The 27,834-nt window shown below is 47.3% G+C and overlaps 1 protein-coding gene and 1 pseudogene across 2 annotated transcripts in view; one reads left to right on the top strand and one right to left on the bottom strand.

The window, feature by feature from the left end:
- LOC124022336 (growth arrest-specific protein 6-like) overlaps positions 1 to 10,853 on the bottom strand; it is a 35,417-nt gene extending 24,564 nt beyond the window's left edge. For both annotated transcript variants that reach the window (XM_046337255.1, XM_046337256.1), the window contains exons 1-3: positions 10,255 to 10,853; positions 9,852 to 10,012; positions 1,110 to 1,134 (exon numbers count right to left, since the gene is read on the bottom strand). In XM_046337255.1, coding sequence (XP_046193211.1) covers positions 1,110 to 1,134; positions 9,852 to 10,012; positions 10,255 to 10,324 — 256 coding nt within the window. In that variant the 5' untranslated portion in view covers positions 10,325 to 10,853. The remainder of the gene's footprint in view (positions 1 to 1,109; positions 1,135 to 9,851; positions 10,013 to 10,254) is intronic.
- A 13,199-nt stretch (positions 10,854 to 24,052) lies between these two features.
- LOC124022333 overlaps positions 24,053 to 27,834 on the top strand; it is a 27,722-nt pseudogene continuing 23,940 nt past the window's right edge.

The raw sequence follows: 27,834 nt of genomic DNA, 5'->3' as shown, positions 1-27,834 counted from the left end.
GAGCGAGACAGGGCACAGAGAGAGAGCGAGACAGGGCACAGAGAGAGAGCGAGACAGGGCACAGAGAGAGAGCGAGACAGGGCACAGAGAGAGAGAGCGAGACAGGGCACAGAGAGAGAGAGCGAGACAGGGCACAGAGAGAGAGCGAGACAGGGCACAGAGAGAGAGAGCGAGACAGGGCACAGAGAGAGAGAGCGAGACAGGGCACAGAGAGAGAGAGAGCGAGACAGGGCACAGAGAGAGAGAGCGAGACAGGGCACAGAGAGAGAGCGAGACAGGGCACAGAGAGAGAGAGCGAGACAGGGCACAGAGAGAGAGAGCGAGACAGGGCACAGAGAGAGAGAGCGAGACAGGGCACAGAGAGAGAGCGAGACAGGGCACAGAGAGAGAGCGAGACAGGGCACAGAGAGAGAGCGAGACAGGGCACAGAGAGAGAGCGAGACAGGGCACAGAGAGAGCGAGACAGGGCACAGAGAGAGCGAGACAGGGCGCAGAGAGAGCGAGACAGGGCGCAGAGAGAGCGAGACAGGGCACAGAGAGAGCGAGACAGGGCAGAGAGAGCGAGACAGGGCAGAGAGAGCGAGACAGGGCAGAGAGAGAGCGAGACAGGGCAGAGAGAGAGCGAGACAGGGCACAGAGAGAGCGAGACAGGGCACAGAGAGAGCGAGACAGGGCAGAGAGAGCGAGACAGGGCACAGAGAGAGCGAGACAGGGCAGAGAGAGAGCGAGACAGGGCACAGAGAGAGCGAGACAGGGCACAGAGAGAGCGAGACAGGGCACAGAGAGAGCGAGACAGGGCACAGAGAGAGCGAGACAGGGCACAGAGAGAGCGAGACAGGGCACAGAGAGAGCGAGACAGGGCACAGAGAGAGCGAGACAGGGCACAGAGAGAGCGAGACAGGGCACAGAGAGAGCGAGACAGGGCACAGAGAGAGCGAGACAGGGCACAGAGAGAGCGAGACAGGGCAGAGAGAGAGAGACAGGGCAGAGAGAGAGAGACAGGTCAGAGAGAAGATAGTTAAACACCATACAACAGATACTGATATCCTAATCAAGTAATAACAATCTCACCCAACGCTGAAGAGGTTGGGAACAGGAACCAAACTTACCTAAGTACTTTGGAAAGAAGTAGTCCTGAAGGAGAGAGAACAGAAGGAGAGAGAACAGAAGGAGAGAGAACAGAAGGAGAGAGAACAGAAGGAGAGAGAACAGAAGGAGAGAGAACAGAAGGAGAGAGAACAGAAGGAGAGAGAACAGAAGGAGAGAGAACAGAAGGAGAGAGAACAGAAGGAGAGAGAACAGAAGGAGAGAGAACAGAAGGAGAGAGGCTGTTAGTGATGTTTGATAACAGTCTATGAGGTCAAACATGACAGATTGAGACTAAATGTGTCTGATAGATATGCATCATGTCATCTCATGTTAACGGGGTGTGGCACCACAGACTAGTAGCCCCTCCAGGGCTTCCTGGGAACGTTCTACAACTCTCTCTCCTGCAGATTAGCCCGAGTGCCAGTCTGTTTGTGCTATTATGATAAACTCCTCGTTAGCATGTGTTGGGTTTCACTATGACAGCAATGGAGTTAGCTAGAGCACAAACTATTCTGGGACCGAGCTGCCTGCCTTCTTACCTGCCTGCCTTCCTGCCTACCTACCTACCTACCTACCTACCTACCTACCTACCTACCTACCTACCTACCTACCTACCTACCTACCTACCTGCCTGCCTGCCTGCCTGCCTAACCACCGGCCTTCCCGCCCGCCTTCCTACCTACCCGCCTGCCTGCCTTCCCGCCCGCCTACCTACCCGCCTTCCTACCTGCCTGCTTTCCTACCTACCCGCCTGCCTTCCCACCCACCTACCTACCTACCCGCCTGCCTTCCCGCCCACCTACCTGCCTGCCTTCCCGCCCACCTACCTACCCGCCTGCCTACCTGCTTTCCTACCTACCTGCCTTCCTACCTGCCCGCCCGCCTACCTGCCCGCCCACCTACCTGCCCGCCTACCTGTCCGCCCGCCTACCTGTCCGCCCGCCTACCTGTCCGCCCGCCTACCTGTCCGCCCGCCTACCTGTCCGCCCGCCTACCTGCCTTCCTTCATTACAGTACAGTACATGGAGGTAACTGGGGAAACTTAAAATTAGAACACGACTTGATGGGACAATGACATGGTTCTCCAGAGAGTTGATGGGACAATGACATGGTTCTCCAGAGAGTTGATGGGACAATGACATGGTTCTCCAGAGAGTTGATGGGACAATGACATGGTTCTCCAGAGAGTTGATGGGACAATGACATGGTTCTCCAGAGAGTTGATGGGACAATGACATGGTTCTCCAGAGAGTTGATGGGACAATGACATGGTTCTCCAGAGAGTTGATGGGACAATGACATGGTTCTCCAGAGAGTTGATGGGACAATGACATGGTTCTCCAGAGAGTTGATGGGACAATGACATGGTTCTCCAGAGAGTTGATGGGACAATGACATGGTTCTCCAGAGAGTTGATGGGACAATGACATGGTTCTCCAGAGAGTTGATGGGACAATGACATGGTTCTCCAGAGAGTTGATGGGACAATGACATGGTTCTCCAGAGAGTTGATGGGACAATGACATGGTTCTCCAGAGAGTTGATGGGACAATGACATGGTTCTCCAGAGAGTTGATGGGACAATGACATGGTTCTCCAGAGAGTTCTGCTGCACTGAAAGAGAAAGATGAAGAACAGTACATGAAATGGAAGGTCATTTAGATAAGAGACTCCTGACTGTGTGTAGTTCTACTGAGACACTTCTCAAACGTCACTATCCTTCTCCATCTGATCTCCTTTTAGAGAGAGAGTGTGACAGAGGGAGGGGGAACAGGCAGAAACTTTCCAACTGCTGCAGAGAGAGAGAGACTAAGGCTGCAATTGAAGACTTGGTTGCTAGGGAGACTAGGTTAGGGGTATGGTAACCAGGAACACTCCCTCTGCAGAGCCAGGGAACTGCAGCGTTGTGAGAGAACTGCAGAGTCAGAGATAGGCACGTTTAGAATGAATAATGGATCTGTGAATGAGGCTGCAGTCCTGTCACGATACAACCCCCCCCGATCTCACTACCACTAGTACCACACATCCTCCTCTCTGATCCCATTAAACCCCCCGATCTCACCACCACTAGTACCACCACTAGTACCACACATCCTCCTCTCTGATCCCATTAAACCCCCCGATCTCACCACCACTAGTACCACACATCCTCCTCTCTGATCCCATTAAACCCCCCGATCTCACCACCACTAGTACCACCACTAGTACCACACATCCTCCTCTCTGATCCCATTAAACCCCCCGATCTCACTACCACTAGTACCACACATCCTCCTCTCTGATCCCATTAAACCCCCGATCTCACTACCACTAGTACCACACATCCTCCTCTCTGATCCCATTAAACCCCCCGATCTCACCACCACTAGTACCACACATCCTCCTCTCTGATCCCATTAAACCCCCTCACCACCACTAGTATCTCACGACCACTAGTACCACCACTAGTACCACACATCCTCCTCTCTGATCCCATTAAACCCCCGATCTCACCACCACTAGTACCACACATCCTCCTCTGATCCCATTAAACCCCCGATCACACCACCACTAGTACCACACACATCCTCCTCTCTGATCCCATTAAACCCCCGATCTCACCACCACTAGTACCACACATCCTCCTCTCTGATCCCATTAAACCCCCCGATCTCACCACCACTAGTACCACACACATCCTCCTCTCTGATCCCACACCACCACTAGTACCACACATCCTCCTCTCTGATCCCATTACACCCCCGATCTCACCACCACTAGTACCACATCCTCCTCTCTGATCCCATTAAACCCCCGATCTCACCACCACTAGTACCACACATCCTCCTCTCTGATCCCATTAAACCCCCCGATCTCACTACCACTAGTACCACACACATCCTCCTCTCTGATCCCATTAAACCCCCCGATCTCACCACCACTAGTACCACACATCCTCCTCTCTGATCCCATTAAACCCCCCCGATCTCACTACCACTAGTACCACACACATCCTCCTCTCTGATCCCATTAAACCCCCCGATCTCACCACCACTAGTACCACACATCCTCCTCTGATCCCACACCACCACTAGTACCACACACATCCTCCTCTCTGATCCCATTAAACCCCCGATCTCACCACCACTAGTACCACCACTAGTACCACACATCCTCCTCTCTGATCCCATTAAACCCCGATCTCACCACCACTAGTACCACACATCCTCCTCTCTGATCCCATTACCCCCCGATCTCACCACCACTAGTACCACACATCCTCCTCTCTGATCCCATTAAACCCCCGATCTCACTACCACTAGTACCACACATCCTCCTCTCTGATCCCATTAAACCCCCGATCTCACCACCACTAGTACCACACATCCTCCTCTGATCCCATTAAACCCCCGAACTCACCACCACTAGTACCACACACATCCTCCTCTCTGATCCCATTAAACCCCCCGATCTCACCACCACTAGTACCACACATCCTCCTCTCTGATCCCATTAAACCCCCCGATCTCACCACCACTAGTACCACACACATCCTCCTCTCTGATCCCACACCACCACTAGTACCACACATCCTCCTCTCTGATCCCACACCACCACTAGTACCACACATCCTCCTCTCTGATCCCATTACACCCCCCGATCTCACCACCACTAGTACCACACACATCCTCCTCTCTGATCCCATTAAACCCCCCGATCTCACCACCACTAGTACCACACATCCTCCTCTCTGATCCCACACCACCACTAGTACCACACACATCCTCCTCTCTGATCCCATTAAACCCCCCGATCTCACCACCACTAGTACCACACATCCTCCTCTCTGATCCCATTAAACCCCGATCTCACCACCACTAGTACCACACATCCTCCTCTCTGATCCCATTAACCCCCCGATCTCACCAGCACTAGTACCCCCGATCTCACTACCACTAGTACCACACACATCCTCCTCTCTGATCCCATTAAACCCCCGATCTCACCACCACTAGTACCACACATCCTCCTCTCTGATCCCATTAAACCCCCCCGATCTCACTACCACTAGTACCACCACTAGTACCACACATCCTCCTCTCTGATCCCATTACACCCCCCGATCTCACCACCACTAGTACCACCACTAGTACCACCACTAGTACCACCACTAGTACCACCACTAGTACCACCACTAGTACCACACATCCTCTCTGATCCCACACCACCACTAGTACCACACACATCCTCCTCTCTGATCCCATTAAACCCCCCGATCTCACCACCACTAGTACCACACATCCTCCTCTCTGATCCCATTAAACCCCCCCGATCTCACCACCACTAGTACCACACATCCTCTCTGATCCCATTAAACCCCCCGATCTCACCACCACTAGTACCACACACATCCTCCTCTCTGATCCCATTAAACACCCCGATCTCACCACCACTAGTACCACACATCCTCCTCTCTGATCCCACACCACCACTAGTACCACACACATCCTCCTCTCTGATCCCATTAAACCCCCCGATCTCACCACCACTAGTACCACACATCCTCCTCTCTGATCCCATTAAACCCCCCGATCTCACCACCACTAGTACCACACATCCTCCTCTCTGATCCCATTAAACCCCCCGATCTCACTACCACTAGTACCACACACATCCTCCTCTCTGATCCCATTAAACCCCCGATCTCACCACCACTAGTACCACACATCCTCCTCTCTGATCCCATTAAACCCCCGATCTCACTACCACTAGTACCACACACATCCTCCTCTCTGATCCCATTACACCCCCCGATCTCACCACCACTAGTACCACCACTAGTACCACCACTAGTACCACCACTAGTACCACACATCCTCTCTGATCCCACACCACCACTAGTACCACACACATCCTCCTCTCTGATCCCATTAAACCCCCTGATCTCACCACCACTAGTACCACACATCCTCCTCTCTGATCCCATTAAACCCCCCGATCTCACCACCACTAGTACCACACATCCTCTCTGATCCCACACCACCACTAGTACCACCACTAGTACCACACATCCTCCTCTCTGATCCCATTACACCCCCCGATCTCACCACCACTAGTACCACCACTAGTACCACACATCCTCCTCTCTGATCCCATTAAACCCCCCGATCTCACCACCACTAGTACCACACATCCTCCTCTCTGATCCCATTAAACCCCCCGATCTCACCACCACTAGTACCACACATCCTCCTCTCTGATCCCATTAAACCCCCCGATCTCACCACCACTAGTACCACACATCCTCTCTGATCCCACACCACCACTAGTACCACACATCCTCCTCTCTGATCCCATTAAACCCCCCGATCTCACCACCACTAGTACCACACATCCTCCTCTCTGATCCCATTAAACCCCCGATCTCACCACCACTAGTACCACACACATCCTCCTCTCTGATCCCATTAAACCCCCGATCTCACCACCACTAGTACCACACATCCTCTCTGATCCCACACCACCACTAGTACCACACACATCCTCCTCTCTGATCCCATTAAACCCCCCGATCTCACCACCACTAGTACCACACATCCTCTCTGATCCCACACCACCACTAGTACCACACATCCTCCTCTCTGATCCCATTACACCCCCCGATCTCACCACCACTAGTACCACCACTAGTACCACACATCCTCCTCTCTGATCCCATTAAACCCCCCGATCTCACCAGCACTAGTACCACACACATCCTCCTCTCTGATCCCATTAAACCCCCCGATCTCACTACCACTAGTACCACACATCCTCCTCTCTGATCCCATTAAACCCCCCCGATCTCACCACCACTAGTACCACCACTAGTACCACACATCCTCCTCTCTGATCCCATTAAACCCCCCGATCTCACTACCACTAGTACCACCACTAGTACCACACATCCTCCTCTCTGATCCCATTAAACCCCCCGATCTCACTACCACTAGTACCACCACTAGTACCACACATCCTCCTCTCTGATCCCATTAAACCCCCGATCTCACCTCCACTAGTATCACACATCCTCCTCTCTGATCCCATTAAACCCCCCGATCTCACCACCACTAGTACCACACATCCTCTCTGATCCCACACCACCACTAGTACCACACACATCCTCCTCTCTGATCCCATTAAACCCCCCGATCTCACCACCACTAGTACCACACATCCTCTCTGATCCCACACCACCACTAGTACCACACACATCCTCCTCTCTGATCCCATTACACCCCCCGATCTCACCACCACTAGTACCACCACTAGTACCACCACTAGTACCACACATCCTCCTCTCTGATCCCATTAAACCCCCCGATCTCACCACCACTAGTACCACACATCCTCTCTGATCCCACACCACCACTAGTACCACACACATCCTCCTCTCTGATCCCATTACACCCCCCGATCTCACCACCACTAGTACCACCACTAGTACCACACATCCTCCTCTCTGATCCCATTAAACCCCCTGATCTCACCTCCACTAGTATCACACATCCTCCTCTCTGATCCCATTAAACCCCCCGATCTCACTACCACTAGTACCACCACTAGTACCACACATCCTCCTCTCTGATCCCATTAAACCCCCGATCTCATCACCACTAGTACCACACATCCTCCTCTCTGATCCCATTAAACCCCCGATCTCACCACCACTAGTACCACACATCCTCCTCTCTGATCCCATTAAACCCCCAGATCTCACCACCACTAGTACCACACACATCCTCCTCTCTGATCCCATTAAACCCCCCGATCTCACCACCACTAGTACCACACATCCTCTCTGATCCCACACCACCACTAGTACCACACACATCCTCCTCTCTGATCCCATTAAACCCCCCGATCTCACCACCACTAGTACCACACATCCTCTCTGATCCCACACCACCACTAGTACCACACATCCTCCTCTCTGATCCCATTACACCCCCCGATCTCACCACCACTAGTACCACCACTAGTACCACACATCCTCCTCTCTGATCCCATTAAACCCCCCGATCTCACCAGCACTAGTACCACACACATCCTCCTCTCTGATCCCATTAAACCCCCCGATCTCACTACCACTAGTACCACACATCCTCCTCTCTGATCCCATTAAACCCCCGATCTCACCACCACTAGTACCACCACTAGTACCACACATCCTCCTCTCTGATCCCATTAAACCCCCCGATCTCACTACCACTAGTACCACCACTAGTACCACACATCCTCCTCTCTGATCCCATTAAACCCCCCGATCTCACCTCCACTAGTATCACACATCCTCCTCTCTGATCCCATTAAACCCCCCGATCTCACCACCACTAGTACCACACATCCTCTCTGATCCCACACCACCACTAGTACCACACACATCCTCCTCTCTGATCCCATTAAACCCCCCGATCTCACCACCACTAGTACCACACATCCTCTCTGATCCCACACCACCACTAGTACCACACACATCCTCCTCTCTGATCCCATTACACCCCCCGATCTCACCACCACTAGTACCACCACTAGTACCACCACTAGTACCACCACTAGTACCACACATCCTCCTCTCTGATCCCATTAAACCCCCCGATCTCACCACCACTAGTACCACAGATCCTCTCTGATCCCACACCACCACTAGTACCACACACATCCTCCTCTCTGATCCCATTACACCCCCCGATCTCACCACCACTAGTACCACCACTAGTACCACACATCCTCCTCTCTGATCCCATTAAACCCCCTGATCTCACCTCCACTAGTATCACACATCCTCCTCTCTGATCCCATTAAACCCCCCGATCTCACTACCACTAGTACCACCACTAGTACCACACACATCCTCCTCTCTGATCCCATTAAACCCCCGATCTCACCACCACTAGTACCACCACTAGTACCACACATCCTCCTCTCTGATCCCATTACAAGTCTCTATGGGCCCTGGTCAAAAGTAGTGCACTGTATAGGGAATGGGGAGGCGTTTGGGATGTAGAATTATTAATAGCATGGATGCTGGAGGCTGCTCAACACATTCATGAAGCTAGCTGGCAGAACCTAGACCCTAACATATATATATCCCTGAGGGGATAGGAGCCCTGTGTGACAGGCACACGTCAGATTAAAACCTGTGTGTGAGCGCATTGTTGCTCTGTCTGTTAAACACATTCCCCCGAGTCACCTTCCATCCGCTTGCTGTAAGCAGCCTCCCCGAGGACCAATCAAAAAAACAGCAGTACAGCGATCATTAGCATAATCACTCCCATGTATGAGCCCATCACGCATGAAGCAGGATCATTTACATAATCACAAACCTTACAGTAGTATGCAAATGTCCATAATCTGGCATGTTCCCCACGGCCCAATGTGCTAGTTGAATACTGTGCAATGAATTGATCAGACTGGTGAGTGTTTGCCAGTAATTAGTCATATCTATATTTTGGAGCTTGAACACCTTGAACACAGAATCGTTATGTTATAAGTCGACTATAGGATCAGTCATTACGGCAAGACAACTCCAATGTGCGCAGCTAGTCCGTGTCTATATGCAATGGAAAGAAGTGCAATGAGTGCCATTTGATTTGACACGATCAAGTGTGTAGTGAATAAGTGTGTAGTGAATAAGTGTGTAGTGAATAAGTGTGTAGTGAATAAGTGTGTAGTGAATAAGTGTGTAGTGAATAAGTGTGTAGTGAATAAGTGTGTAGTGAATAAGTGTGTAGTGTACTCACTGTTTCAGGGTCGTTCTCGAATACTTCTCTCGCCTCCTCTTTGCTACACTTCTCTTCCACACACTCTCGCTCCAGGTGCCCTTGTTTCGTCTCCTCGAAAACGTGATTCGCTCTCCTGTGTCTCCTCAAGAACTGGTTAGCTTCTTCCGGGGACAAGGAAACTGAAAATAACCACAAGCACAGAACAGAATTTCCCATGAGTTACCGTACTACATTTTAGTTGTTAAAATGATCCAGCCCCTAATTTACTGGCATAAAGTCCTGGGCGTGAGTTTTCAAAGCATCAGCTAAGCAGAAAACAAATTACATTATTCAACAACAATTAACTAGCTGGCAAGCTAAACAACAATGTTATCCCCACGCAGTGCCAAAAATAGCTTAGTGGGCTTTGTTGTTTACTTACGGCTGTCGGACCACGGGACAAGGAGCAGGATCAGGAAGGTTCCTGAACCAAGGATCTCTGTCAACTGCATGTCTGCGGTTCTGCGTCAGGCTGGAAAGTTTATCCTTCCCCCCTCTCTCCCTCTCCCTCTGTTCAATGTAGCTTCTAGCTAGCAATCAGGTAGCAGTCGTGTATAAAACACACTGCAAGTTCAAACATTCACTTCACAGCAGGCGAGAATGCAGTTACACTTAACTCAGCGTTTTCCCTCTTCACTCGTATCCTTGCTTCCTAGCTACTTAGTCCGCATACCACAACCAAGGCTTCCCACCGTCACTGCAGTACAGACAGTCCAACCTTCACTCTTATCTCCACCTACTTCGCCCCCATCTCGTTTGGTTGTCCCAGCTACTAACGTAGCAGGCGTAAAATACACCCAGCGACGAGCCCGAACCGTGGACAAAGGACACAACCTACACATCCGAAGGGGAGTTGCTTTAAAAAAAAAAGTTACGTCGACTGCACGCAGGCGGGAGCTGGCAATGAAGAGTGGCTTTTACTCTGCGGCTCGGCAGTGATATGGGAGCTCTCTCTCTCTCTCTCTCTCTCTCTCTCTCTCTCTCTCTCTCTCTCTCTCTCTCTCTCTCTCTCTCTCTCTCTCTCTCTCTCTCTTCTCTCTCTTCTCTGTCTCTCTGTGTGACTGCAGTCTTTCTGCCCCTACCCATCTACCTGCAGTGACTTTGCGTAGCCTTGGCATTGTACAGACTATTCCAACCTAGCCTATAGCATGCCAGACACCGTAGAGGGAAGGAGGAGTGCTGAGGGTGTTGTAGCACCTCATGATAAATCAACACAACATTTTAAAGTATTTCACAATAGTGCAATGGGCCTTTATTTACTCCCGTATGAGCGGACCAAAATAGCCATCAGCAGCGCAGGGAGAAACAAAATAATCTCAGCTAAATTGAACAATTGAACCTAATCTTCCTCTGTTTGTGACATCAGTTGAAAACTAAATCTCGACCCAGATTCTCTCCTCCCTTTCTTCCCAGCAGTTTATTTTAAGCCTTAAAGTTCCTGTCATTTTCTCATCAATCCACAGAATTTCTCTTTCTTTTTTTGGGCTCACTTTCTGTTATGATTTCTCAGAAATATTCTCTCTCTGTGTGTTAAGGCTCACATTTGCGCAACAAATACCCTCTGCCAAGAACTATGCTACGCTGTTTTTATAATCACTTGTTCTTTTGACTCACATTCTGTTACGATTCCTCAGAAATCATGTTTCTCTCTCTCTCTTGCAGATAGTAGAACGGGAAGGAAGGGAAATAAATACTCTAAGTATCTCTCTCTCTAGATCTCTCTCTCTCTCTCTCTCTCTCTCTCTCTCTCTCTCTCTCTCTCTCTCTCTCTCTCTCTCTCTCTCTTCCATGTCCTCCACATGTTCATCCAGATCTGAGTCAGGTCGTGGAACAATGTCACAGCAGAATCATATCAAAATCACATCGTATTTGTCACATGAGCTTGAATACGATGAGTGTAGATTTGGCTGTGAAATGCTTGTTGATGAACCCAACCTGACCATGCAGAGTAAAACACATTAAAACAGTAACTCAAGAGGAATGAAATACACAACAATGGAGCAATATACAGGGAGTACCAGATCAATGTGGAGGTATATACAGGGAGTACCAGATCAATGTGGAGCTATATACAGGAGTACCAGTACCAGATCAATGTGGAGGTATATACAGGGAGTACCAGATCAATGTGGAGCTATATACAGGAGTACCAGTACCAGATCAATGTGGAGATATATACAGGGAGTACCAGTACCAGATCAATGTGGAGCTATATACAGGGAGTACCAGATCAATGTGGAGCTATATACAGGGAGTACCAGTACCAGATCAATGTGGAGCTATATACAGGAGTACCAGTACCAGATCAATGTGGAGATATATACAGGGAGTACCAGTACCAGATCAATGTGGAGCTATATACAAGGAGTACCAGAACCAGATCAATGTGGAGCTATATACAAGGAGTACCAGAACCAGATCAATGTGGAGCTATATACAGGGAGTACCAGTACCAGATCAATGTGGAGCTATATAGAGAGTACTAGTACCAGATCAATGTGGAGGTATATACAGGGAGTACCAGTACCAGATCAATGTGGAGCTATATACAAGGAGTACCAGAACCAGATCAATGTGGAGCTATATACAGGGAGTACCAGAACCAGATCAATGTGGAGCTATATACAGGGAGTACCAGTACCAGATCAATGTGGAGCTATATACAGGAGTACCAGTACCAGATCAATGTGGAGATATATACAGGGAGTACCAGTACCAGATCAATGTGGAGCTATATACAAGGAGTACCAGAACCAGATCAATGTGGAGCTATATACAAGGAGTACCAGAACCAGATCAATGTGGAGCTATATACAGGGAGTACCAGTACCAGATCAATGTGGAGCTATATAGAGAGTACTAGTACCAGATCAATGTGGAGGTATATACAGGAGTACCAGTACCAGATCAATGTGGAGCTATATACAAGGAGTACCAGAACCAGATCAATGTGGAGCTATATACAGGGAGTACCAGTACCAGATCAATGTGGAGCTATATAGAGAGTACTAGTACCAGATCAATGTGGAGGTATATACAGGGAGTACCAGTACCAGATCAATGTGGAGCTATATACAGGGAGTACCAGATCAATGTGGAGCTATATACAGGGAGTACCAGTACCAGATCAATGTGGAGCTATATACAGGAGTACCAGTACCAGATCAATGTGGAGATATATACAGGGAGTACCAGTACCAGATCAATGTGGAGCTATATACAAGGAGTACCAGAACCAGATCAATGTGGAGCTATATACAGGGAGTACCAGTACCAGATCAATGTGGAGGTATATACAGGGAGTACCAGTACCAGATCAATGTGGAGCTATATATATGGAGTACCAGATCACTGTGGAGCTATATACAGGGAGTACCAGATCAATGTGGAGCTATATACAGGGAGTACCAGTACCAGATCAATGTGGAGATATATACAGGGAGTACCAGTACCAGATCAATGTGGAGCTATATACAGGGAGTACCAGATCAATGTGGAGCTATATACAGGGAGTACCAGTACCAGATCAATGTGGAGCTATATACAGGAGTACCAGTACCAGATCAATGTGGAGATATATACAGGGAGTACCAGTACCAGATCAATGTGGAGCTATATACAAGGAGTACCAGAACCAGATCAATGTGGAGCTATATACAAGGAGTACCAGTACCAGATCAATGTGGAGGTATATACAGGGAGTACCAGTACCAGATCAATGTGGAGCTATATAGAGAGTACTAGTACCAGATCAATGTGGAGGTATATACAGGGAGTACCAGTACCAGATCAATGTGGAGCTATATACAGGGAGTACCAGATCAATGTGGAGCAATATACATGGAGTACCAGATCAATGTGGAGCTATATACAGGGAGTCCCAGATCAATGTGGAGCTATATACAGGGAGTACCAGATCAATGTGGAGCTATATACAGGGAGTACCAGATCAATGTGGAGCTATATACAGGGAGTACCAGATCAATGTGGAGCTATATACAGGGAGTACCAGATCAATGTGGAGCTATATACAGGGAGTACCAGTACCAGATCAATGTGAAGGTATATACAGGGAGTACCAGTACCAGATCAATGTGGAGCTATATACAGGAAGTACCAGTACCAGATCAATGTGGAGCTATATACAGGGAGTACCAGTACCAGATCAATGTGGAGCTATATACAGGGAGTACCAGTACCAGATCAATGTGGAGCTATATACAGGGAGTACCAGTACCAGATCAATGTGGAGCTATATATATGGAGTACCAGATCACTGTGGAGCTATATACAGGGAGTACCAGATCAATGTGGAGCTATATACAGGGAGTACCAGTACCAGATCAGTGTGGAGCTATATACAGGGAGTACCAGATCACTGTGGAGCTATATACAGGGAGTACCAGATCAATGTGGAGCTATATACAGGGAGTACCAGATCAATGTGGAGCTATATACAGGGAGTACCAGATCAATGTGGAGCTATATACAAGGAGTACCAGAACCAGATCAATGTGGAGCTATATACAGGGAGTACCAGTACCAGATCAATGTGGAGGTATATACAGGGAGTACCAGTACCAGATCAATGTGGAGCTATATAGAGAGTACTAGTACCAGATCAATGTGGAGGTATATACAGGGAGTACCAGTACCAGATCAATGTGGAGCTATATACAGGGAGTACCAGTACCAGATCAATGTGGAGGTATATACAGGGAGTACCAGTACCAGATCAATGTGGAGCTATATAGAGAGTACTAGTACCAGATCAATGTGGAGGTATATACAGGGAGTACCAGTACCAGATCAATGTGGAGCTATATACAGGGAGTACCAGATCAATGTGGAGCAATATACATGGAGTACCAGATCAATGTGGAGCTATATACAGGGAGTACCAGATCAATGTGGAGCTATATACAGGGAGTACCAGATCAATGTGGAGCTATATACAGGGAGTACCAGATCAATGTGGAGCTATATACAGGGAGTACCAGATCAATGTGGAGCTATATACAGGGAGTACCAGTACCAGATCAATGTGGAGCTATATATATGGAGTACCAGATCACTGTGGAGCTATATACAGGGAGTACCAGATCAATGTGGAGCTATATACAGGGAGTACCAGTACCAGATCAGTGTGGAGCTATATACAGGGAGTACCAGATCACTGTGGAGCTATATACAGGGAGTACCAGATCAATGTGGAGCTATATACAGGGAGTACCAGATCAATGTGGAGCTATATACAGGGAGTACCAGATCAATGTGGAGCTATATACAGGGAGTACCAGATCAATGTGGAGCTATATACAGGGAGTACCAGATCAATGTGGAGCTATATACAGGGAGTACCAGTACCAGATCAATGTGGAGCTATATACAGGGAGTACCAGTACCAGATCAATGTGGAGCTATATACATGGAGTACCAGATCAATGTGGAGCTATATACAGGGAGTACCAGATCAATGTGGAGCTATATACAGGGAGTACCAGATCAATGTGGAGCTATATACAGGGAGTACCAGATCAATGTGGAGCTATATACAGGGAGTACCAGATCAATGTGGAGCTATATACAGGGAGTACCAGATCAATGTGAAGGTATATACAGGGAGTACCAGATCAATGTGGAGCTATATACAGGGAGTACCAGATCAATGTGGAGCTATATACAGGAAGTACCAGTACCAGATCAATGTGAAGGTATATACAGGGAGTACCAGTACCAGATCAATGTGGAGCTATATACAGGAAGTACCGGTACCAGATCAATGTGGAGCTATATACAGGAAGTACCAGTACCAGATCAATGTGGAGCTATATACAGGGAGTACCATTACCAGATCAATGTGGAGCTATATACAGGAAGTACCAGTACCAGATCAATGTGGAGCTATATACAGGAAGTACCAGTACCAGATCAATGTGGAGCTATATACAGGAGTACCAGTACCAGATCAGTGTGCTGGGGTATATACAGGAGTACCAGTACCAGATCAGTGTGCTGGGGTATATACAGGAGTACCAGTACCAGATCAGTGTGCTGGGGTATGAGCTATTTGAGGTAGATATGAACATGAAGGCAGGGTAGATAATAATAAGAATAAAACTATGAACAGAGTAGCAGAAGCATATGATGAGTGTAAAAGTGTGTTTATATGTATGTTTGTGTTGTGTCGGTAAGTGTCTGTGGGCAATGAATGAACTATTTATCAGTCTAATGGCTCGAGGGTAGAAACTATCTGGTAGCCTGTTGGACCAAGAGCTGATGCTCCGGTACCATTTGCTGGACGGAAGCAGAGTGAACTATCTATGGCTTCAAGTTTGGGGTCATTTTTGGGGCCTTTCTTTGGCACGCCTGATATAGACGTCTGGGATGGCAGGGAGCTCGGCCCCGGTGATGTACTGGGCTGTTGGCACTACCCTCTGTAGTGCTTTGCGGTCGAGAGCAGTACATTTGCCATACCAAGTTGTGATGCGGCCAGTCAAGATGCTCTCGATGGTGCAGCTGTAGAACATTTTGAGGATCCGATGGCCCGTGCCAAATCTCTCCATCTTTTGAGGGGGAAGAGGCACAGTCATGCCCTCTTCAGGACTGTGTGGGTGTATGTGGACCATGTTAAGTCCTGAGTTATGTGGATGCCAAGGAACTTGTAGCTCTCGACCTGCCCTACAGCCCTGTCAATGTAAATGAGGGTGTGCTCCCCTCGATCTCCTGTAGTCCACGATCAGCTCCTTGATCTTACTGACGTTGAGGGAGAGGTTGTTGTCCTGGCACCACACTGCTAAATCCATAACCTCCTCCCTGTAGCCTGTCTCATTGCCGTCAGTGATCAGGTCTACCACTGTTGTGTCATCAGAGAACTTGATGATGGCGTTGGAGTCGTTCCTGGGCATGAGGTTGTAGGTGAACAGAGAGTACAGGAGGGGACTAAGCACACACCCCTAAGAGGCCCCCGTGTTGAGGATCAGAGAGGCAGCAGTGTTGTTGCCTACCCTCACCACCTAGGACCAGCCCGTCAGGAAGTCCAGGATCCAGTTGAAGAGGGAGGTGTTCAGTCCCTGTGTCCCTAGCTTGGTGATGCGCTTGGAGGGGACTATGGTGTTGAACGCTGAGCTATAGTCTATGAACAATATCCTCACATAGTTATTTCCCCTCTTGTCCAGGTGGGAGAGGGCAGTGTGAAGTGCAATTGAGATTGCGTGATCTGTGTATCTGTAGGGGGGCGGTATGCAAACTGGAGTAGGTCCAGGGTGTCTGGGATGATGGTAGATGTGTGTCATGACCAGCCTTTCAAAGCACTTTATAATAACAGGCATTTAGGCAGGTTACCATGGAGTTCATGGGAACAGGGACAAATGGTGGTCAGCTTGAAACATGTTGGGATTATAGACTGGGACAAGGACAGATTGAAAATGTCAGTGAAGACACTTTGCCAGCTGGTCAGCTTTGAGAACACGCCCTGGAGTTCCATCTGGCCCGGCGGCCTTGCGATCTGAAAATAGAGGTCGAAGGTTAATAACTGTCGATCTGATGTCCAGTAGTGCTTAATATAATAATAATAATATAACAATGTATGCCATTTAGCAGACGCTTTTATCCAAAGCGACTTACAGTCATGTGTGCATACATTCTACGTATGGGTGGCCCCAGGGATCGAACCCACTACCCTGGCGTTACAAGCGCCATGCTCTACCAACTGAGCTACAGAATGGTCATATGTGATAATGGTATGAACTCCTTGTACAAGAAAAGTAAAGATGACCATGAAAAAAAGTCACAAACTGGCAAAGTGGGTTTGGAACTCATAAGACGTTGCCTTTCTCCTTCAGTGCCATCTGTTTTGTTAATGTTACACCTGACACTCACAAGGTTGTTTCAGATCAGATGTCACCTGTAACACATTTGAACCACATAGCAGGGGGGCATGTTTTAAAGGACACCCACTGCAAAAAGTGTATCGATTACATTCCAAGCTGTGGGGGGGGGGGGTCGACCCAGGTTTACAGAGCATTCAGAAAGTATTCAGACCCCCTGACTATTTCCACGTTGTTACGTTACAGCCTTGTTATAAAATTGATTACATTCATTTTTCCCTCAATCTACACACAATATCTCATAATGACAAAGCAAAAACAGGTTTTTAGAAATGTTTGCAAATGTATTGAAAATAAAAAACAGAAATACATACACTTCGGTTGGAGTCATTAAAACTTGTTTTTCAAACTCTCCACAAATTTCTTGTTAACAAACTATAGTTTTGGAAAGTCGGTTAGGACATCTACTTTGTGCATGACACACGTCATTTTTCCAACAATTGTTTACAGACAGATGATTTCACTTATAATTCACTGTATCACAATTCCAGTGGGTCAGAAGTTTACATACACCAAGTTGAATGTGCCTTTAAATAGCTTGGAAAATTCCAGAAAATTATTCAGATAGACTAATTGACATCATTTTAGTCAATTGCAGGTGTACCTGTGGATGTATTTCAAGGCCGACCTTCAAACTCAGTGCCTCTTTGCTTGAAAAGAAATCAGCCAAGACCTCAGAAAAAAAATGTTGACCTCCACAAGTCTGGTTCATCCTTGGGAGCAATTTCCAAACGCCTAAAGGTACCATGTTCGTCTGTACAAACAATAGTACACAAGTATAAACACCATGGGCCCACGCAGCCGTCATACCGCTCAGGAAGGAGACGTGTTCTGTCTCCTATAGATTAACGTACTTTGGTGCGAAAAGTGCAAATCCCAGAACAACAGCAAAGGACCTTGTGAAGATGTTGGAGGAAACAGGTACAAAAGTATCTACATCCACAGTAAAACAAGTCCTATATCGACAACCTGAAAGGCCACTCAGCAAGGAAGAAGCCACTGCTCCAAAACCGCCATAAAAAAAGCCAAACTACCGTTTGCAACTGCACACAGGGACAAAGATCGTACTTTTTGGAGAAATGTCCTCTGGTCTGATGAAACAAAAATAGAACTGTTTGGCCATAATGACCATCGTTATGTTTGGAGGGAAAAAGGGGAGGCTTGCAAGCCCGAAGAACACCATCCCAACCGTGAAGCACGGGGGTGGCAGCATCATGTGTGGGTGCTTTGCTGCAGGAGGGCCAGGTGCATTTCACAAAATAGGTGGCATCATGAGGATGGAAATTTATGTCGATATATTGAAGCAACATCTCAAGACATCAGTCAGGAAGTTAAAGCTTGGTCGCAAATGGGTCTTCCAAAGGGACAATGAACCCAAGTATACTTCCAAAGTTGTGGCAAAATGGCTTAAGGACAACAAAATCAAGGTATTGGAGTGGTCATCACAAAGCCCTGACCTCAATCATATAGAAACTTTGGGCAGAACTGAAAAAGCGTGTGCGAGCAAGGAGGCCTACAAACCTGACTTCGTTACACCAGCTCTGTCAGGAGGAATGGGCCAAAATTCACCCAACTTATTGTGGAAAGCTTGTGGAAGGCTACATTAGACCCAAGTTAAACAATTTAAAGGCAATACTACCAGATACTACCTGAGTGTATGTAAACTTTGACCCACTGGGTATGTGATGAAAGAAATAAAAGTTGAAATAAATCATATTCTCTACTATTATTCTGACATTTCACATTCTTAAAATAAAGTGGTGATCCTAACTGACCTAAAACAGGGAGTTTTTACTAGGATTATATGTCAGGAAATGTGAAAACTGAGTTTAAATGTATTTGGCAGAGGTGTATGTAAACTTCCAACTTCAACTGTAAGTATTCAGACCCTTTGCTTGAGATTCAAAATTGAGGTCAGGTGCATCTTGTTTCCATTGATCATCCTAGAGATGTTTCTAGAACTTGATTGGAGTCCACCTGTGGTAAATTATTTTTGATTGGACATGATTTGGAACGGCACAAACCTGTCTATATAAGGTCCCACAGTTCATGTCAGAGCAAAAACCAAGCCGTGAGGTTGAAGGAATTGTCCGTATAGCTCTGAGACAGGATTGTGTCGAGGCACAGATCTGGGAAAGGGTACCAAAGAATGTCTGCAGCATTGAAGGTCCCCAAGATTACAGTGGCCTCCATCATTCTTAAAATGTAAGGAGGTTGGAACCACCAACACTCCTAGAGCTGGCCACCTGGCCAAACTGAGCAATCGGGGGAGAAGGGCCTTGGTCAGGGAGGTGACCAAGAACCCAGTTCATCTGTGGAGATGGGAGGACCTTCCAGAAGGACAACCATCTCTGCAGCACTCCACCAATCAGGCCTTTATGGTAGAGTGGCCAGATGGAAGCCACTCCTCAGTAAAAGGCACATGAAAGCCCGCTTGGAGTTTGCCAAAAGGCACCTAAAGGCCTCTCAGACCATGAGAAAAAGGATTCTCTGGTCTGATGATACCAAGATTGAAGTCTTTGGCCTGAATGCCAAGCGTCACGTCTGGAGGAAACCTGGCACCATCCCTACGGTGAAGCATGGAGGTGGCAGTATCATGCTGTAGGAATGTTTTTCAGCGGCAGGGACTGGGAACTAGTAAGATTTGAGGGAAAGATAAACGGTGCAAAGTACAGAGAGATCCCTAATGAAAAGCTGCTCCAGAGCACTCAGGACCTCAGACTGTGGCAAAGGTTCACCTTCCAACAGGTCAACATGACCTTAAGCACACAGCCAAGGAAACGCAGGAGTGGCTTCAGGACAAGTCTCTGAATGATATTTCCGTTTTTCATTTTAATACATTTGCAAAACTGTCTAAAAACCTGTTTTGCTTTGTCATTATGGGCTATTGTGTGTAGATGAATGTGGGGAAAATATACAATTTAATGTGGAAATATCAAGGGGTCTGAATACTTTCCTAATCCACTGTGTCTCAACTGTCCAGTTGCAAAAACTACAGAACAAATACTCCTCCACTAGCATGGTCTCAGATCTGGTTGTGGTCTCAGATCTAGTTGTAGTCTCAGATCTGGTTGTGGTCTCCGATCTGGTTGTGGTCTCAGATCTAGTTGTGGTCTCAGATCTGGTTGTGGTCTCAGATCTGGTTGTGGTCTCAGATCTGGTTGTGGTCTCAGATCTGGTTGTGGTCTCCGATCTGGTTGTGGTCTCAGATCTGGTTGTGGTCTCAGATCTGGTTGTGGTCTCCGATCTGGTTGTGGTCTCAGATCTGGTTGTGGTCTCCGATCTGGTTGTGGTCTCAGATCTGGTTGTGGTCTCAGATCTGGTTGTGGTCTCCGATCTGGTTGTGGTCTCAGATCTGGTTGTGGTCTTGCAACATTGCTCATTGTCAAGCCAATGAGTGACAAGGAGTTGGCATGATATCACAAACAGACTGGCACTCCAGCTACTCATCCACTACTATACATATGAAAATCAAAGTTTGATTCCAAAAAGTGCAATAACCACTTTAGGAAAAAGTTTAAATCTCGCCGGTTTCTACATGTAGGTTAGAAAACATAATTTAGATTGCAAGGGTGGGATTGAAACTTCTCTTTTACAGTAAACACCAGTTCAGTATTCACTGGTGCATTCATGATACAACTACTCCTCCTGCCGGATATTCACTGTAAGTTCAGGCCTCCATGTTGATTTACCATGACACCTGGCAGTTAAAGCGATGGGCCAGTCACGGAGAGGTTGCTGGTTAGAATCCCAGCTCCGACTAGGTGAAAACTCTGTCAATGTGCCCCTGAGCAAGGAACTGAATCCTAACTGATCTTGTAAATCGCTCTGGATAAGAGCGACTGCTAAATTAATCAAATGTAAAAAAAATATATATGTTTTTAAATGTACCTGTTGCTCAACGTTCGGCGCAGGTGTTGGTAACTGGTTCTCCATACACCTGCGCCGAACGTTGTGCAACAGGTCATTCGTATGTTTACCTAAGTAGTTAGATGGTCATTAAATGTATTAGATAGACATGCTTCTAATATCCGTATATTATTGACCGGTGACTGACAATTTGAAGTAGGTTAGCTAAAATGAGGTTACGTCAGACCGTATATTTAAATAGGCAATAGGAAAAAAAAGCCTGTCATGTTCATTGATTGGGTTAAGACCGAACCGTCACTCAAACTAGCGGACCTACAATTCTTTACATTTAGCTCTCAATTGACAGATTTTTGATTTCAACATCCTTTATTTCACCCGTCCTCAAAAATGTTTACATTCTCATCTTTATTTTTCATGTTATTTTGAATTTAATACATATGGCGTGAAATAGTCCTATAAAAGCGTTCCACGGGGATGCTGGCCCATATTGACTACAATGCTTCCTACAGTTGTGTCAAGTTGGCTGATGTCCTTTGGGTGGTGGACCGTTCGTAATACACACGGGAAACGGTCCGAGTGTGAAGAACTAAGCAGCGTTGCAGTTCTTCACACAAACCAGTTCTCCTGGCACCTACTACCATACCCCGTTCAAAAGCACTTAAATATTTGTATTGCCCATTCAAAGGCACTTCAATTATTTGTCTTGCCCATTCACCCTCTGAATGGCGCACATACACAATCCATGTATCAAGATTTAAAAATCCTTCATTAACCAATTTCCTCCCCTTAATCTACACAGATTTATGTGGATTTAACACGTGACATCAATAAAGGATCATGGTTTTCACCTGGTTTCACCTCTTCAGTCTGTCAGCTCCTCGGGACCCCAGGGATTACACGTTTTGGTTTTAGCCCAAACAATACACAGCTGATTCAAATGATCAAAACTGGATGGCGAGTTGATTATTTGAATCAGCCTTGTAGTGTTAGGGCACAGCCCCCAAAGTGCCCCCTTGGGGTCTCAAGGACTGAGTTTGGGAAACGCTGGTCTATATCATGAAAAGAGCAGTACTTAAGTAAGCAGCTAATGGGGATCCTAACAAAATACCACAATTTCAAATTCTACCTTTTGCCTGGTCAAACTTCTGTGACAAGCGTTTTGCAGCATCTGCAATGACATCTGCAAATCTGTGTCCACAACCAATAAACGTTGATTTGACTCACTCAGGCATGTCTATCCAGTCATTGCAGAGGTGTGATGCATATTCAAAGTATTGGAACAGCTGGTTAGGGGTCTAGAACAGGGGTGGGAATTTTTTGTCTCATTGACCACATCAGAATTAAAAAATTCAGAAAAGCTGCAGTTATTTGAAAATGGTCCATTATATTTTCTACATACTCTCTATCTAGTTTTAGACGTTCACGAGTGTCCTGGAGTGTTTACATTATTATTTTCGTTAACCCAAAATAATAATTCCCCCACAAAAGCGTTAATATTTGTTATTCAAACCTCCCGCCGCCCAGGGGGATGTATGTCGGCCACCCCTGGTTCAGAAGAACGCCAGGGGGATGTATGTCGGCCACCCCTGGTTCAGAAGAACGCCAGGGGGATGTATGTCGGCCACCCCTGGTTCAGAAGAACGCCAGGGGGATGTATGTCGGCCAACCCTGGTTCAGAAGAACGCCAGGGGGATGTATGTCGGCCACCCCTGGTTCAGAAGAACGCCAGGGGGATGTATGTCGGCCACCCCTGGTTCAGAAGAACGCCAGGGGATGTATGTCGGCCACCCCTGGTTCAGAAGAACGCCAGGGGGATGTATGTCGGCCAACCCTGGTTCAGAAGAACGCCAGGGGGATGTATGTCGGCCAACCCTGGTTCAGAAGAACGCCAGGGGGATGTATGTCGGCCAACCCTGGTTCAGAAGAACGCCAGGGGGATGTATGTCGGCCACCCCTGGTTCAGAAGAACGCCAGGGGGAAGTATGTCGGCCACCCCTGGTTCAGAAGAACGCCAGGGGGATGTATGTCGGCCACCCCTGGTTCAGAAGAACGCCAGGGGGAAGTATGTCGGCCACCCCTGGTTCAGAAGAACGCCAGGGCCGCTGCAGTCAGGGCAACAGGAGTGCTATCAATGTAATACTGGATGGTCCTTCTGTAGCTCAGTTAGTAGAGCATGGCGCTTGTAACGCCAGGGTAGTGGGTTCGATTCCCGGGACCACCCATACGTAGAATGTATGCACACATGACTGTAAGTCGCTTTGGATAAAAGCGTCTGCTAAATGGCATATATTATTATTATAGTAATACCCGTTAGGGGGCGCTATTCCGTCCCTTTTCTTTAGACAACGCCAGCTACCGAGGAAAGGGTGGCTCCACCAAGATACTGGAGGAGAGAAAATATATATATATGCTAGTTGGTTAGGTAGGAGTCAATCCATTACTCGTCCTATTTGAAGACCCCCGGGGAAAAGTCGATACGTTTCTGAAACGGTGGTGTTGATAGGTGATGCTGGGAGTAGTAGAAATGACGGGCAGGTAAGAGCTTGGATACAAGTAACAACACTGGAATTTAGGTTAGCATGCTAACAGCTAGCCGGGCAGCTAACGTTAGCTCATTTGTTCGGTGCGGTACTGTATGCGATAAAGTTTAACACCTATAGTGATTTTTTTTTAAACGATAGGCATGGGAATCGTCTTGAAACATTAAATTAGCTTTTAAATAAAGTTAACTAACTAGTTAATTCGCTAACCTGCCTGCTACAGTAGGCTGGTAACGTCAAGTGAGTGGACGTGTGTGTTGTTGTGAACTTGCTAACGTTAGCTACTTCAAACTCTTGTTTGTTTTTCCCTCTCTAGCTTGGTAACGTTAGCCTCTTAGTTGGTTAGTTTATTTAACCCTTTTAAATCGAAACATTCAATCTATTTTCAAATTTAAACCAGTTTGATTATTTGGATCATTACACGCGGTCTATTTGTAGACCGTGTTGTAATTAATTGGCACTTAATTTGGGGTTGTATAACGTTAGGAATTAAACCAACACTGAATTACCACCAGACAGCTATGATCTATCATGTCTGTCTGACTGCTCTCAGATGACCAAATTAGGACACAAGACCCTGAGCAACGTGTGTCTCTCCATGGGGACAGCAGTGTTCTGTGAGTAATATGATTTGAGTAAGAGACTGTCTGGGTGACAGCAGTGTTCTGTGAGTAATATGATTTGAGTAAGAGACTGTCTGGGTGACAGCAGTGTTCTGTGAGTAATATGATTTGAGTAAGAGACTGTCTGGGTGACAGCAGTGTTCTGTGAGTAATATGATTTGAGTAAGAGACTGTCTGGGTGACAGCAGTGTTCTGTGAGTAATATGATTTGAGTAAGAGACTGTCTGGGTGACAGCAGTGTTCTGTGAGTAATATGATTTGAGTAAGAGACTGTCTGGGTGACAGCAGTGTTCTGTGAGTAATATGATTTGAGTAAGAGACTGTCTGGGTGACAGCAGTGTTCTGTGAGTAATATGATTTGAGTAAGAGACTGTCTGGGTGACAGCAGTGTTCTGTGAGTAATATGATTTGAGTAAGAGACTGTCTGGGTGACAGCAGTGTTCTGTGTGTAATATGATTTGAGTAAGAGACTGTCTGGGTGACAGCAGTGTTCTGTGAGTAATATGATTTGAGTAAGAGACTGTCTGGGTGACAGCAGTGTTCTGTGAGTAATATGATTTGAGTAAGAGACTGTCTGGGTGACAGCAGTGTTCTGTGAGTAATATGATTTGAGTAAGAGACTGTCTGGGTGACAGCAGTGTTCTGTGAGTAATATGATTTGAGTAAGAGACTGTCTGGGTGACAGCAGTGTTCTGTGAGTAATATGATTTGAGTAAGAGACTGTCTGGGTGACAGCAGTGTTCTGTGAGTAATATGATTTGAGTAAGAGACTGTCTGGGTGACAGCAGTGTTCTGTGAGTAATATGATTTGAGTAAGAGACTGTCTGGGGGACAGCAGTGTTCTGTGAGTAATATGATTTGCGTAAGAGACTGTCTGAGGGACAAGGCCCCGCCCCTAAAACCATACTTGTCTTTGTGTCCCAAATGGCTCCCTATTACCTATGTAGTGCACTAACTTTAACCAGCCATAGGGCTGTGGTTAAAATTAGTCCACCATATAGGGAATAGAGTGCTATTTGGGATGCACCCCCCCCCCACTCTGCAAAACACTGATCTGAAGTAGAGGAACATGTTTACTCAAACCTTTGCCAGTGTTATTTCTGTGGACACTCAAGGCAGATTTCCAACAGCCCAGCAGTTCCCTGTTGGAGTAACTAACTCTCTTTGGATGTCTTTGCACATTGCATTGGTCTATTCTGGAAACACTCATCTCCCTCACTAGCTTCTCCCTCACTAGCTTCTCCCTCACTAGCTTCTCCCTCACTAGCTTCTCCCTCACTAGCTTCTCCCTCACTAGCTTCTCCCTCACTAGCTTCTCCCTCACTAGCTTCTCCCTCACTAGCTTCTCCCTCACTAGCTTCTCCCTCACTAGCTTCTCCCTCACTAGCTTCTCCCTCACTAGCTTCTCCCTCACTAGCTTCTCCCTCACTAGCTTCTCCCTCACTAGCTTCTCCCTCACTAGCTTCTCCCTCACTAGCTTCTCCCTCACTAGCTTCTCCCTCACTAGCTTCTCCCTCACTAGCTTTAAGCACCAACTGTCAGAGCATCTTACAGATTACTGCACCTGTACGTAGCCCACCTATAATTTAGCCCAAACAACTACCTCTTTCCCAACTGTATTTAATGTATTTATTTATTTATTTTGCTCCTTTGCACCCCATTATTTTTATGTCTACTTTGCACATTCTTCCATTGCAAAACTACCATTCCAGTGTTTTACTTGCTATATTGTATTTACTTTGCCACCATGGCCTTTTTGCCTTTACCTCCCTTCTCACCTGATTTGCTCACATTGTATATAGACTTGTTTATACTGTATTATTGACTGTATGTTTGTTTTACTCCATGTGTAACTCTGTGTCGTTGTATCTGTCGAACTGCTTTGCTTTATCTTGGCCAGGTCGCAATTGTAAATGAGAACTTGTTCTCAACTTGCCTACCTGGTTAAATAAAGGTGAAATAAATAAATAAATTCAAGCCCCCTCCAGGAGACTCTGCTGCTGTATGGGAGCCAGAGGGCCAGTCTCCTATTCAAGCCCCCTCCAGGAGACTCTGCTGCTGTGTGGGAGCCAGAGGGCCAGTCTCCTATTCAAGCCCCCTCCAGGAGACTCTGCTGCTGTGTGGGAGCCAGAGGGCCAGTCTCCTATTCAAGCCCCTCCAGGAGACTCTGCTGCTGTGTGGAAGCCAGAGGGCCAGTCTCCTATTCAAGCCCCCTCCAGTAGACTCTGCTGCTGTGTGGGAGCCAGAGGGCCAGTCTCCTATTCAAGCCCCCTCCAGTAGACTCTGCTGCTGTGTGGGAGCCAGAGGGCCAGTCTCCTATTCAAGCCCCCTCCAGTAGACTCTGCTGCTGTGTGGGAGCCAGAGGGCCAGTCTCCTATTCAAGCCCCCTCCAGTAGACTCTGCTGCTGTGTGGGAGCCAGAGGGCCAGTCTCTTGTCGTTATTGTGCCAACTCTTGCAGTCAGTTGAGTTGCGCAAGACCACAAACAGATTTGGGCTAATTTCACAGGGATTTCTGTGTCAAAGTGATCAACAGAAGAGCAGCAAATAATTCTGGAGTCGTCGTCTGTTCTGATCTTCATACTTTCATTTTTGTCACTATAGCAACATGGCGAACGCCCTGGCGAACGCGTCGTGCGAGCGCTGTAAGAGCGGATTCGCCCCGGCAGAGAAGATCGTCAACAGCAACGGGGAGCTGTACCACGAGGGCTGCTTCGTCTGCGCACAGTGCTTCCAGCAGTTCCCCGAGGGGCTCTTCTATGAGGTAGACTAACACAGGCCATAAAATGTAGGGTTGCAGAATTCCTGTAATTTCCCGCAAAATTCCCAGAATTTCCAAAAAATCATGGTTGGAGGATTCTGGATTTCTGGTTTATTCCATCCAGGTTTTCTGGAAACTGGGGAATTTGAGGAAAGTTGCCACTTAAAATGTCAAACTGTTCAATGTTTGGATATATTGTGTGAGTGAAGCAGCCTTTTTCTCCTGACAGTTTGAAGGCAGGAAATACTGTGAACACGACTTTCAGATGCTCTTCGCTCCCT

This window comes from Oncorhynchus gorbuscha, unplaced genomic scaffold (genome assembly GCF_021184085.1).
Source record: "Oncorhynchus gorbuscha isolate QuinsamMale2020 ecotype Even-year unplaced genomic scaffold, OgorEven_v1.0 Un_scaffold_1344, whole genome shotgun sequence".
Taxonomy (NCBI): domain Eukaryota; kingdom Metazoa; phylum Chordata; class Actinopteri; order Salmoniformes; family Salmonidae; genus Oncorhynchus; species Oncorhynchus gorbuscha.
Note: the sequence above shows the minus strand (reverse complement) of the source record. Positions and strands in the feature narration are given on the sequence as shown.